The sequence below is a fragment of the Artemia franciscana genome, chromosome 4 (genome assembly GCF_032884065.1).
Source record: "Artemia franciscana chromosome 4, ASM3288406v1, whole genome shotgun sequence".
Lineage (NCBI taxonomy): Eukaryota > Metazoa > Arthropoda > Branchiopoda > Anostraca > Artemiidae > Artemia > Artemia franciscana.
In genome coordinates this window covers 14,519,853-14,534,096 of record NC_088866.1, presented here as the reverse complement: position 1 = coordinate 14,534,096, position 14,244 = coordinate 14,519,853, and the positions used below count along the sequence as shown (strand labels likewise).

At 36.3% G+C, this 14,244-nt stretch overlaps 1 protein-coding gene across 1 annotated transcript in view; it reads right to left on the bottom strand.

Annotated features, from left to right (window-relative positions):
• LOC136026031 (nuclear pore complex protein Nup214-like) overlaps window positions 1–14,244 on the bottom strand; it is an 89,924-nt gene that overhangs the window by 53,137 nt on the left and 22,543 nt on the right. The window contains exons 2-3 of the mRNA XM_065702188.1: window positions 11,632–11,973; window positions 5,136–5,320 (exon numbers count right to left, since the gene is read on the bottom strand). Coding sequence (XP_065558260.1) covers window positions 5,136–5,320; window positions 11,632–11,973 — 527 coding nt within the window. The remainder of the gene's footprint in view (window positions 1–5,135; window positions 5,321–11,631; window positions 11,974–14,244) is intronic.

Genomic DNA, 14,244 nt, shown 5'->3' with positions numbered 1-14,244 from the left:
AGTTTCTTTTATTTATTAATAGTGATGTGTGGTAGTTTTACGCTTGGAAGATTAATTGACTTTATTTCTGCTCATTTTTTGGTCAATAGAGCTCTTTACTTTTCTTTGAAAAACTTGCTTTGTGGCATATTTTTTCAATTAATTACAATGAATAACCGAGTCAAACTCAAAACGAACAGAAATTAACATGAGTAGGGCTGACAATACCCATGCCTTCCCAAGACCAGAATATAATTTGCACTTTACTGAAACAAAATAAATAAATGTGGATTGACTGTTTAATATATATATATATATATATATATATATATATATATATATATATATATATATATATATATATATATATATATATATCCTTAGTCTTAATAATTTTTGATTTATTAAAGTTAAAAAAGTGAAAGCATTCAAAATTCATTTTGTTTTCTGTTCTTCCTTCCATTCCCTTTTCAACTTCCCTCTCAAGATGATTTTAAGGTTCCAACTTAATACCCTTAGCTATTACTACTGTACCATTTTGACAGTCCTCCTGCATATAGTGTTTTGATTTTCTTTGACAATCCCCTTAACATTTTCTAAAGGTTTTACCTTTATACCCTTAGCCTTTCTGTAGACTTGGGATTAAATATGCCCCTTTTCCCAATAATCAATCTTATATATAAACAAAAGCTACGCACAGTATTTGACCAAGAGCTATGGGGGGGGGGGGTTGGCTCGATGGCTATTTCAAAATTCTGATCGGATATCTTTGGGGAGATTGCAGCTAAAAAGAACATGGAGAAGGATTGGTTGCTCTTCGACCGTTTTTCAACATGTCCTGAAAGCTTAAACTTAGTACCCTCAGTCGTTCTCGATTTGCAGATGCGCCTTTTTTTAAAAATAGATGCAGATAGTACCTTTCGATTTAGTTAAACATGCCCTTCAACATTCCTCGGAGTTTGGTCTTAATACACACAACCTTTTCGGACAGACTCAGAATCATACAATCGCCCTATTCCTAACAATAGATCCTGTAATTAAAAAAAGGGTAAATTATATAACTTAAAATCCTTAACTTGGAGTCTTTGGGGAGCGTTACGTCCCTTGAAACATAATTACTAGACCTTTTGTCTATTTTGACAAAATCGCTGTCCAAAATATTGATAAGAGTTGAGGGGAGGACGCATCTAAAAATACAAAGAGTGGGGGAGGGTTAGTAGCCCTCAATCACTTTTCAGCATCTCCCTCAACATAACCTGTAAGTTTCAATTAATACCCTCAGCCGTTCTTTACACCCTTTTGACAACTACTTACACATAGTATGTTTTGACTGTGTTCGGCATTTCTCTTCAAAGCTGTGGAGTGTTATGATTTCCCCATAAGTACAGTTATTTGACCTTTAAGACTATTTTGAACTAGATGGCTACTTCAAAAAAAAATTATCGAATGTTTCTGGAAAGGGCAGCTAAAGACGGCATGGAAGAGGAACTGGCAGCCCTCCAGCCACTTTAAAACATCCCACTCAACATATCCTGAAAGTTTCAATGTAATACACTCAGCCATTCTTAAGATATTGCAAATCTGACTTTTTGATAAACTGGATGCAAATAATGCCTTTTGATATATTTAAGATAACTCTCAATATTCTCCAAAATTTCACCTTAGTATCCTTGGCCTTTTCGGATGCACCCAGGGTCAAAAATTTCCCCTTTCCTTGATGATGGATCCTGCATGTAACCATTGAATAAATTGCATATTTTATAATCCTTGCCCCAATGCTGCGGGAGACATGGTATTCTCTAGAGCTAGAGCTATAGCTATTAGACCTTTTGACTAGTTTGAACAAAATGGAAATTGAATTTTTTTTTACCCTTGTTAAGGAAAAAGGGCACATAAAAAGGGCAAAGAGAGGAAGGGGGCTGACTGACCTCTAATCTCTCTTCAACTCCCCCTAAACACACATTGAAAGTTTTATACCTAATACCATTAGCCATTCCTTAGATATTGGAGATATTCCTTTCACAGCCAGCAAGAAGTTTGTTTGGCATTCCTCTCATCATTTCAGTAAGTTCCACCTTAATTCTCTAAGCTTTTTTGTAGATCCAGGATAAAACATACCCTCTTTTCTTAATAACAAGAGCTAAGAGCTCATATGGCATTTGTGACAAGGTCGGAAGAGCCAAGAGTTCATATGGCATGAGCTCTAGCAAAATTCAAAGAATCAATAGACTGATTTAAAAGGAAATTCAGAGGCTTAATGACGGTCGAGATTTAAAATAATAGATCTGAGACACGATGTCCTAATGTCAAAATTCATTTAGATCCTATCACCCACTCGTATGTTAAAAATACCTTATTTTTTCTAATTTTTCCTCTCCCTTCAGCCCCTCAGATGGTCGAATTGGGTAAAACGACTTTATCAAGTCAATTTGTGCAGGTCCCTGACACGCCTACCAATTTTCATCGTCCTAGCACGTCCAGAAGCACCAAATTCGCCAAAGGACTGGACCCCCCTAACTCCACCAAAGAAAGCGAATATAGTCCAGTTACGTCAATCACGTATCTACAACATTTGCTTATTCTACCAACCAACTTTCATCCCGATCTCTCCCTTCTAAGCGTTTTCCAAGATTTCCGCCCCCCCCCCAATTCCTACCAATGTCACCAGATCTGGTCGGGATTTAAAATAAGAGCTCTGAGACATGAGTTCCTTCTAAATATCAAATGTCATTAAGATCCGGACACCCGTTCTTAAGTTAAAAATACCTCAATTTTTCTGATTTTTCCAAATTACACCCCCACCCCCCAACTCCCACAAAGAGAGCGGATCCGGTCCAGTTATGTCAGTCACGTATCTTGGACTTGCCCTTATTCTTCCCACCAAGTTTCATCCTGATCTTTCCGCTCTAAGCCTTTCCAAGATTTCCAGTCCCACCCCAACTCCCCCCTATGACACTGGATCTCGTCAGGATTTAAAATAACAGATCTGAGTTACGAGGTCCTTCTAAATATGAAATTTCATTAAGATCTGTTCACTTATTTGTAAGTTAAATATATCTCAATTTTTTTTTTTTCAAAATTAGCCCTCCCCCAAACTCCCCCAAAAAGAGCAGATCCGTTCCGGTTATGTCAACCACATATCTATGACTTGTGCTTATTTTTCCCACCTAGTTTCATCCCGATCCCTCCACTCTAAGCGTTTTCCAAAATTTTAGTTTTCCCCTCCAACTCCCCCCAATGTCACCAAATCGGGTCGGGGTTTAAAATAAGAACTCTGAGACACGATATCCTTCTAAACCAAGTTTCATCCCTATCGCTCCACTTTAAGCATTTTCCAGAATTTCCGGTTTCCCCCTCCGACTCCCCCAATGTCACCATATCTGGTCGGGATGTAAAATAAGAGCTCTAAGACATGAGTTCCTTTTAAATATCAAATTTCATTAAGATCCGCTAACCCGTTCTCAAGTTAAAAATACCTCAATTTTTCTAATTTTTCCGAATTAACAACCCCCCCCCCAACTCCCCCAAAGAGAGCAGATCAGTTTTAATTATGTCAATCACACATCTAGAACTTGTGCTTATTTTCCCCATCAAATTTCATCCCGATCTCTCCACTCTAAGCGTTTTCCAAGATTTCCGTTTCCCCCTCCAGCCCCATATCCCCGGACCCGTTTCATAAGATGGAAGATGGAGCATCTGAGACATAAGATCTTTCTATATATCAAGTTTCATTAAGATCCGATAACCCATTCGTAAGATAAAGAGACCTCAATTTTCATGTTTTCCAAGATTTCCGGTTTCCCCCTCCAACTGTCCCTTTGTCACCAGATCTGGTCGGGATCTAAAATAAGAGCTCTGAAGCACAAGATCCATCCAAATATCCAATTTCATAAAGATCTGATCACCCGTTCGTAAGTTAAAAATACCTCATTTTTTCTAATTTTTCCGAATTACCGTCCCCCCACTCACCCCCCCCCCGAAGATAGTCGAATCAGGAAAATGACTATGTCTAATTTAATCTAGTCTGGTCCCTGATATGCCTGCCAAATGTCACTGTCCTAGCTTGTCTGGAAGTGCCTAAACTAGCAAAACCGGGACCGACAGACCAACAGTATTTGTGATCGCTATATGTCACTCGGTAAATACCAAGTGCCATAAAAAACCTCATTTTAACAATGAACAGCTTGCATAACTTACAGCCCTTGCACTGGGCTTGGGGGAGGGCTTAACCCCAGAGGCATAATCATTTGACCTTTGGACTATTTTGAATAAAATGGCTATCTCAAAATTTAGATTGGATACATTTGAAGAAAAAGAGGGGGGGGGAGATTACCCTCCGATCACTTTTGAATCTTAAAAAGAGCACTGGAATTCTCAATTTCCAATTTAATGAGCCTCCAACAAAGTTTATACGACTACCCTTTCCATAAAACTTTTATATCTAAACAATGGTTAACTTGTATAGCTTACAGCCCTTGTCCAAGGGCTGTAAACGCTGGAGGCATGGTTAATTGACCATGGTTATTGACTATTTTATAACAAAATGGTTGTATCAAATTTTGATCACATTCATTTGGGAAAAAAGAAGGGTAGTGAAGCTAGTTGCCCTCCGATTACTTTTGGTTCTTAAAAAGGGCACTAGAATGTTTATATTGCAATGAGCCAAACTTCAAATTTTATACGACCATCCCTTCCATACGAAGTGCATCTGAAAAAAAAAAAACAACAATAAATTAATAATACGTGAAATCTTTATGGCTTTTTGGCCCTTCGTCTTCTAAGTTACTAATTTCATAAATTTCTAAGTCTTCTTACTTCCTCCTAAGAAAAACTCTGTCGAAAGTTTCAACTCGAGTCACAAGCCGTGAGTCATGTCCAAATTCGTCATCATTTTAAGTCAAGCAACTAAGCGTATGCAATACTTGGTTACCCTATGGCATGAAAAAACCTATACTCCCTTTAAAAATCAGAAATTCACTGACAAAGTGCATAACTTTTCCATAAATGTATGCAAACCAGTTAACAAGACCACGCCGTTGTTTCAGAGCCGGGATTGGCTGAATGTTTATGGAGATTTATGGAATATATAATGTGATTATTTAGTTTAAAAGCACAAAATATGATTATTTATTTAAAAGCACAAAAAGTACACTTACTTAGCATTCATACTCGGAGGAGACTTGGCAATATCAAGGGTGCCATCTCTCAATGAGTAAATCCCAACGACCCCGTCGCTAGTACAAACTGCAAATGTATTGCTATCACCAGGGTTCCATTTAGCATCTCTCATCTTAATGTTCTCACACTGGGTAAGTCGAATTTCCTTGAGAAGCTTGGGTGACTATAAAATAAGAAATTAATAACACGTCCGCGTTCCAGTTTAATAGAATAGAATAGAATAGGTTTCATTTGCACAATCTCTCGTAGTCATAAAACTAAATGGCGCTTGTGCTTACAAAAAAGAAAAAAGGATTAAATCAAACGACAAAAAAAATCAGAAGACAAATAGTTTAAAATCAACAATTGTTATACTTTGATACAAAGAAAGGGATGAATGAGTTGGAAAAACGATTTGTGCGTGAAGGAGGTGCTGCTAATCTGTCAAATTTCTTCAGCCTAGTACTTCGATGTTTCACTAAAACTGGTGGTAGTATCGATCTGTATTTATCACTTCTGAGAAGATATTGGCCAAATTCAAGGATCAAACTGAGACGACGCTCTTGAAGAGAGGGAATTTGTAAAGTGGATAATGCTAACTTATATTCGGTAAAAGCATCGCACAATATTACTTTGACTGCTCTTTTTTCTATTGACTCAAGCTGGTCACTTAGGTAAATAGTGTTATTGACTTGTGGGCCCCATACGGGACATGCATACTCTAAAATTGGTCGAATGTAAGTAAGATAGGCTATCCTTAGTTGTGTCACTGAAAAACCAAATCGACGCATTAGTATAAGTGTCCGCATCGCACTATTTGCCTTTTTGATAATTGTATCGACATGGAGGCTGAAAGAGCAGTCGATGCTAAACTTGACACCAAGCACTACTGCCGAAGATTCACTGGGATAAGGAGGAGGAGGGCACACAAAGTCTCTCTTCAGGGGATTAAAGCGAAGGATTTTAGTCTTTCCTTCGTTGATTTGGAGGCTGTTCGCAGTACATTCATCTTTGAAGTTGTTGATTATTTCGTTACAGAATTGGGGGACCGTCTCAGACTGCTCAACAATTTACTTCAGTAGGACTGACAAGTCGTCTACATACTTAAATCTTTCTTCATAGCCAGAAAGGATGAAATTTATCACTGCCAAAAACAGTAGACTAGCGAGCTTAGTACCTTGTGGGGCTCCGCATGTAAGCTCGGCCCATTCGGAGTCGGTATCTCCTGGGAAAAGACTGTAAACGCACTGATAGCGGGCTTGTAAAAAATTGATCACTAAAAGGAGAATATGTTTTTGCGCACCCATGGTGCGTAGATTTGTGATAGCAACGGAATGGCAAATAAGATCAAAAGCCTTTCGGTAGTCTACGAGGAGAAGGTCGACTATAGCACTTCCTCGGTCGAGCCACTCGACAATGAGATGGTACATCCGTACTAAATAAACAGTTGTGCTGCTGCCTCTTAAGCATCCATACTGATACGGGTCTAGATGTGCAGAGACCTGTGACATAAGTTTGCGGTAAATAAACGTTTCTGCAACTTTAGAAAGGTTCGGAGTTATTGATATAGGCCGGAGTTGATCACAAGATTTTGGACACCTTACTTTTGGAATAACGCGGACATATGCTCTTTTCCAAGCACTAGGGAATACTTGCTGAAGGAAACATTGGTTGATTATAGAAGAGAGTGGCTTAGCAAGAAAAATGGCGAATTCACGTAACAGCTTTACTGGAAGCTCACCTGGGTAGGACGCACAGTTCGCTTTCAGTCTTAGGAGTTCCTTATAAACAGTGAATTCAGAGACCTCACATACGTCCTCAATCTCTGCACCAGCAATGATAGTATCAATTTCTGATTTGGTGATTGATGGAAATGAGGTACAAATGTCAGCAAAAAAAGAATTGACTTCATTAGCTGAGGTTAAGGTACCGTCCTCTTTGAGGAGCCTTAGATCTCTGAGTGTTGTCTTACCGGTAAGTCTTTTTACTGAGGAATGCCATTTGTGGGGGTCTATTGCGAGTAAGGGAGTAATTTTATCCCTCACATACTGCCTCTTGGCACGCTTGTTCAGTTTAACAATATGATTACGCAACTTGGCTGAAGCTACGGTATCACCAGCGATATGAAGGCGACAACGGGTTTTTATTAAATTCTTTAGATCATTGGTTATCCACGGTTTATCGGTGTCACTCACAGTAATGACTTTCACGGGAAAACAAGTCTGAAATTGCTCCTGAAGCAGAGTATTCAGCTTATTGACTTTAATATTAATATCCTGTTCAGAGCAAATGTCCTCAAACTGATAATTACCGATCCAGCGACCAAATGTAGATATCGAGTCCTCAGTAAGTGGTCGCACCGTGTATTTGACTCGTTTTGGCTTCGGAATTGCCGAACTGGCTTCCCAGAAGATGATAAAGTGATCAGAATTCAGAAGGGGTCCTAGGGATCTCGGTGTGTAATAAAAGTCTGTCAAGTTTGTAAAAATCAAGTCAAGTATGCTGCCACTTTGATGGGTAGGTATTGTAACGGCTTGTCGCAAATCTAAAATATTTGAAACCCATTGCCTATTAGTTTGATTGAAGTCTCCGGCAAAAAGGGATTCACCCTTAATCATACAAGTCTACCCTAATTATCATTTATTTTAGAAAAGTGAAAATATGCTTAAGTATCAGTGTTGTTGTAAGAAATACAGGGTGTTTAGTATTTTGAATTCCTGTTTTGAGGTGTCTTTTTGTCAAATATTTCAAACATCTGTGCTGTCGGAAATAAATTCTTTGGTGTTGCGCATACATTTTTCTTCTTTCTGCCCCACTATCACAAATCGACTACTATTTTTGCTTTGCCCCTTTTTAAATTTGATATAATAAAAGATGTCAGTAGTCAAATCAACTTGAGCCCTTGAAAACTTTATTAGACTAATGCACAAATTCAAATCTCAATTAAACATTTTCGAGAAGGCAATAGCATTAGAACGGAAGATAACAAATTCTAGCAAAAGTGATCAAATACTAAGCGGAGTATTTCGATTTTTTAACTCTCTTTGCAAGAGTTTAGCAAAAAATAAACATCCTTTTCAGTAAAATTTCCATAATTTTATAGCATGTTTTCCAAATAATTTTACTCTATCTGCTTCTTCTTGAAGGCTACCTTCAACTTTAAATCAAAACTTCTTAAATGCTTTAAAAGACCTTTCCATGGGTTACTTCGTATTTCCAAATGCATAAGTTGGTAATTTCATTTAAGATTGGGTAAAAGACAACATTGTTTTTTTCATTTTTATTCTTGAAGCTGGAGAGTTTTTTCTTTATATCTATAGGATTATCAAAAATTTTTAGAGCTGCAAATATAGCAAAATACAATAAACAAATATAGAAAAATGGCTTTAACTGTTTAATTGTATACTTTGTTAGTGATACCCTGAAAAAAGCAGTGATACCCTGAAAAAATTAGTATTTTACAGAGGCCATGTAAGTATTTCTTTTGAAGCATCTCTTACAGCTTTTCATGAAATTGTTTAAGGATTTTGATTTTCCTGGGCTTAGAATGGGTAATCCCCCTCCATCTAGAGTTTCATTAATCTAACTGTCTACTTCATCTCTTCGGTAATCTTGTGCCTAGGGTAATACCTCAGCAATTGGACAATATTTTATTTCGGACATTCATTTTGTAAAAAAAAAAATGACATTTACCATTATTTGGGAGTAAAATCATGTCAGTCATTTTTTTCTGCATTTAAACCTAAGAAATATTACCCTAACAGCCTTGCATATTTAAATGGCCGCATTCAGCCAACAGTCATCATATCAAAATCATGTTATTTTTCATTAATTAATAAAAGTGTCGAATACAAATAGAAAAGAGTTTTGTAACACTTTGGTGACTTTGATTAACTAAGCACTAGATCATGAGAGCAGAATATTCAGTCCATTTCTCAGTCGTTAACACTGCCTTCAATAGGATTTACTGGCAAATCTCGCTCCTCTCCTTTAGACTTAAGATTCTAATTCAGGTGACCGTGTCTGTCCCGAAACCCCCCTCCTAAACTAAAACCCTGGATACTACCCTGAGGATTATATATCAATTTCTACCTCCACACTCCGACTGTCTCTCCCTTAGAGCTAATTCTATATTTATTTTAAGATTCTTTCAAAAGAACTACTGAAACACAATGGCTGTTAAACTAGAATAAGGATTTCTTTTAGTCACTGTAGTCAGTAACAAACATTCGGTACCAATTCATTGAAAACAAGGCTAAAGAAATAGGCATTGGAACTTTCGATTTTCAAACTGACTGAGCCCCTCCAAAACTTGTTGAACCACCTCTTCCGCAAGAAGAACCCCTGGGAAAAAATAAATGAACAAACATTAATATATTGAACCCATATCGGCAGTGGCGTAATTTTGTCAAAAACTGGGAGATGGGACGAAGTTGGAGCCAACTTTTTCCAAATCAAGTGAAAATAACAAGTGAAAACTTAAAAACAAGCCATATAGTACCATAAAGTCAAAAAACTAAAGACTAAAGAAAACATACTACATACTAAACATACTAAAAGATACTAAATACTAAACTAATACTAAAACATACTAAAGAAAACTGTCTTATTTCTCTGTATAATTGAATTATGCAGGCTTATCTTAATTTTGACAAGATATTTTGCAGAAACTAAATTTCGGCTGAGGGGGGGGGGACAAACTTTGGTCGGGGGAGGGGCAAACTCGAGTCTGAAGAGGGGAGTGACCAAGGGAAGTTACAAAGTTAATTCGAAAGATTAGTTTTCCTTCTTTTTTTGAACACTGTAAGAAAGCTGGCACGAAAGTCCCTGACGATAAATCTGCCTCTATCATTTTCGATTCTTTTTTGTGCGCTGGCTGAAATTATTCTCATTTTTCACGGTTATTTGGTTTTATCATTTTTTTTCTGGTTTGTCAAATGTCAATAATCCTTGTAGCCCTTTCTGTCTATAACAATTCACAGAACTAATGTAGTTTATTTCAGCTAATATTTCCCTATTTTTAAATTGCAATTACTTGTACTATAATACACTTTATCGTTCTGATAATAAGAAACCTAAGTCAGACAGAGCCCCTTTTAAACTGGGGAACACAGCTGTACACGAAACAAAATCCTATTCAATCCTTTTTCTACCAGCCTCTTCACGCTTTTGTGCTCTGAAAATTGCAAGGCGTCGTAAAATATGCAAAATACCGATAAAATACGTAAAATATCGGTAAAACACATAAATTCCGTAAAATAGGTAAAAACATCAATTTTATGGGGGTCCGTAAAATTACGGTAAAATATGTAAAATACTGAATTTTACCGTGACTAATTTTACCAGTTACAACACTATTTGTAATATCTTAATTCAAATTAAACATTCATTCATACAAGGATTTGAGCCCAACCAATGTGCTAGATAATTAAAAAAAGCTTCCAGTAAGACTTAATTTTACTGTAACTTTCTAATACCTGTGACATTTGGATGGAACGTTTCGAAAAACAAACTGACTGAACAGAATTTACTTATAGTCTAAATACAAATATACTCAACAAGTTTAGTATTTGACATTTTGTAATTTTTAAAAGCAGCATGAAGGAGTGCCAGGTTCTGTTACACCGTCCGTCACTAGAGTTTCTCCACAACCAATGAAAACCCACGCCAAAATTTCTTCATCGTCTATTGTTTTTTTATTATTAATTTAGTGTTCTTCTGAGAAACAGGATAATCTGTACATAATAAAGCATATATTGACTTAAAATAGAACATGCTACAGCTTCTGTAGTGTGTTTAAAATCTAAATTAAAAATTCTGAAAAATTAAATGAAGGAGCTATTAAGTTATCATCCTCGAAATTTAAAAAGGAAATAGTTGAGGCCAGAGAAGTTTACCTTATCTTATCCTGATTTTTTTTAAAATATTACTATATCTTATTGGAAGCTTAGGATCATATACAACTCCTAAACATCATTGCTACTTCATAGACAAATTGCAATCAATTGATATAACCGAACCTTGGCAATTTCTTGAACATCTTTAAATAAAAACTTGATTAGATTTACTATCTTTTGGCTTGATGAGAGATTTTTAAACAGTAGTTATACAACTTTAGCAGTCAGCCTTTATCTGTTTTTAAACCTGTTTTGAAAAAAAAACAACTTTTTGTGCTTTCAATAACGTAAAGAGGCACCACCAAAATGATTAAACTGAAAAACTTATAATTTTGACGTCATAAATATTTCCACAACTGAATAAGCTAACCCATAGAAGCAAAATATAACACAAGGATTAAGAATAATACTAATATGTTGTATTACCACCATAATCACCCCGCCAAACTTTGGTCCAAAGGACCCATAATCCAGGAAAAAAAATGTAAAACTGTGCAAAAACACACACTTTTGGCATTCAAGAACACTACCGCCAACCCCAACACCCCCCCCCCAAAAAAAAAGAAAATTCCTGGGAATAATATGAAAATATTCATACCTTATTCAAGATGTCTAATGATTTGTAAACAGTTGCAACAATGATTCCATCTTTCCTGATAATAACGAGGAAGTTCGATTCATCTGGACTAAATGATAAACAAATAATGCTTCCTGGCAAATCAACGGTAAATCTTGGGAAATCCTTGGACTCATGCCTCTTCATTTCCTTAGCTACATTATCAGCTTCTAAAATATCTTTAGTCTCAACTAAGATAAGCTTGTTTGAATGTCCAACAGCAGTTAAGCCATGCTTACTAGAGGCACTAATTAGATTAAATTCCCCTTTTTTGTATTCTGAGATAGAGAAATTGAGTTTTCTTGTTTGCCTAAAGAAAAAATCCTGAAAAATAAAAAAAATTATTTACTTTGTTTTATGAAGAGTGTTAGCATTGGGAAAACAAATTAATAGGAGTCTGGAAATGACTTGAAAAGTTTCAACAGTTTTTTAGTTTAAAGAAATACTTTTGGGGTAAAGTAGGAGTAAAAATAGAAGCATCAAGTTCCATCTTTATTTGTCTTGTTCTTCTATTTTCTTTTCTCATCCCTGGTTTATCAGTGTTCTATTGCGTTTTACTAGTACATTTATCCCTGCAAGACTCTTGGAATTATGTTTCATTCCCTTTCTTCTTTTCAACTGAATCCAAATTTTACAACCACACTCCCATCTGGATATAATACACTATCATAAGCCCTTTAAAGGAATGCAGTTCAAGATTTGAACTGAAATGTAATTTGTCAAAATCTTCATATAAAGTATACCTGTACACATTGAGAGGGAGCCCATCCTAAAATGACCCTAAGACCCCACCCCCTCTAAAATAATGGATCACCAAAAGATGTACTAATTTATAATTTTAACCACCCTTCTAAAATGATACCTTAAGCAACTGAGCGTTAGTGAGTTGAGTAATATGCATTGAGTTATGGGTTTAGAGCATCCTGTATTTATTTGATTGGGCTAAATTGTCTATACTTGAAATCCTGTTTGGAGTTAGGTAGCTAGGTTAGGTTGACTGTTTCAAGTTTTAAGCGTGGCGACTTTCTGTATTTTTGATTACTTTTTTTGATCTGTTTGTATTAAGTTTACAGGACTCGGTTTATGTTCTGAGTTTCTGATTTGAGATATTACTAGAAGTCAAAAGTAAAACGAAATGAGTTTTATTTATTGAAAATTGGAGTGACTTTCAGAAATAATTCAATAGATGATCTAGAATTGAAAAATATGTAACATATCTGTATAGACAGGGTTTGGGAAAGGAGAGAGCTTGGGTCTCACCTGAAGTTCTCGAACTGTCATGCAGCTGCGAATTAGAAATAAAAAAAAATATGGTGAGTCTATCAAACAGTTCGTGGTAACGAACTGTAGCAAGGAGCGACCCGGCTCAAAAGTATCCAAAAGTCTAAAAAATGGAATTTTGGTACCAATAGCTACATCAAAAGAATCGCATTTTAATGCTGATTTTAAATATATAAGTTTCATCAAGTTTAGTCTTACCCATCAAAAGTTAAGAGCCTGAGAAAATTTGCCTTATTTTAGAAAATAAGGGGAAACGCCCCCTAAAAGTCATAGAATCTTAACGAAAATCACACCATAAGATTCAGCGTATCAGAGAACCCTACTATAGAAGTTTCAAGCTCCTATCTACAAAAATGTGGAATTTTATATTTTTTGCCAGAAGGCAGATCAAGGATGCGTGTTTATTTGTTTGTTTGTTTTTTTTTCCAGGGGTCATCGTATCGACCCAGTTGTCCTAGAATGTTGCAAGAGGGCTCATTCTAACGGAAATGAAAAGTTCTAGTGCCCTTTTTAAGTGACCGAAAAAATTGGAGGGCACCTAGGCCCCCTCCCACGCTAATTATTTTCCCAAAGTTAACGGATCAAAATTCTGAGATAGCCATTTTGTTCAGCGTAGTCGAAAAACCTTATAAATATGTCTTTTGGGACGACTTACTCCCCCACAGTCCCCGTGGGAGGGGTTACAAGTTCAAAACTTTGACCAGTGCTTACATATAGTAATGGTTATTGGAAAGTGTACAGACGTTTTCAGGAGGATTTCTTGGTTGGAGGCAGGGGTTGAGAAGAAGGGATATACTGGGGGAACTTTCCATCGATGAATTTGTCATGGGGGAAGAAACTTTCCATAAAGGGAGCACAGGATTTACTAGCATTACTTAAAAAAAAACAATGAAAAAGTTCTTTTTCAACTGGAAGTAAGCAGCAGCATTAAAACTTAAAACGAACAGAAATTATTACCCATATGAGGGGCTCACCTCCTCCTAATACCTCGCTCTTTACGCTAAAGTATTTTTAGTAATTTCAACTATTTATTCTGCGGCTTTAGTGATTCAGGGGTCATTCTTAATGAATTGGGACAAAATTTAAGCTTTAGCGTAAAAAGCGAGGTACTGACGAGGGGGCAAACCCCCTCATATATGTAATAAAAACATAAGAATACAAAAGTTCTTTACGTAAGCTAATTTATAAGTTACGTATATCTTTTACTTATAAAAAGATTCGTAAAAAATTAAAAGTTCTAGTTGCCTTTTTAATTAACCGAAAATCGGAGGGCAACTAGGCTTCCTCCCCCGCTCTTTTTTTCTCAAAATCATT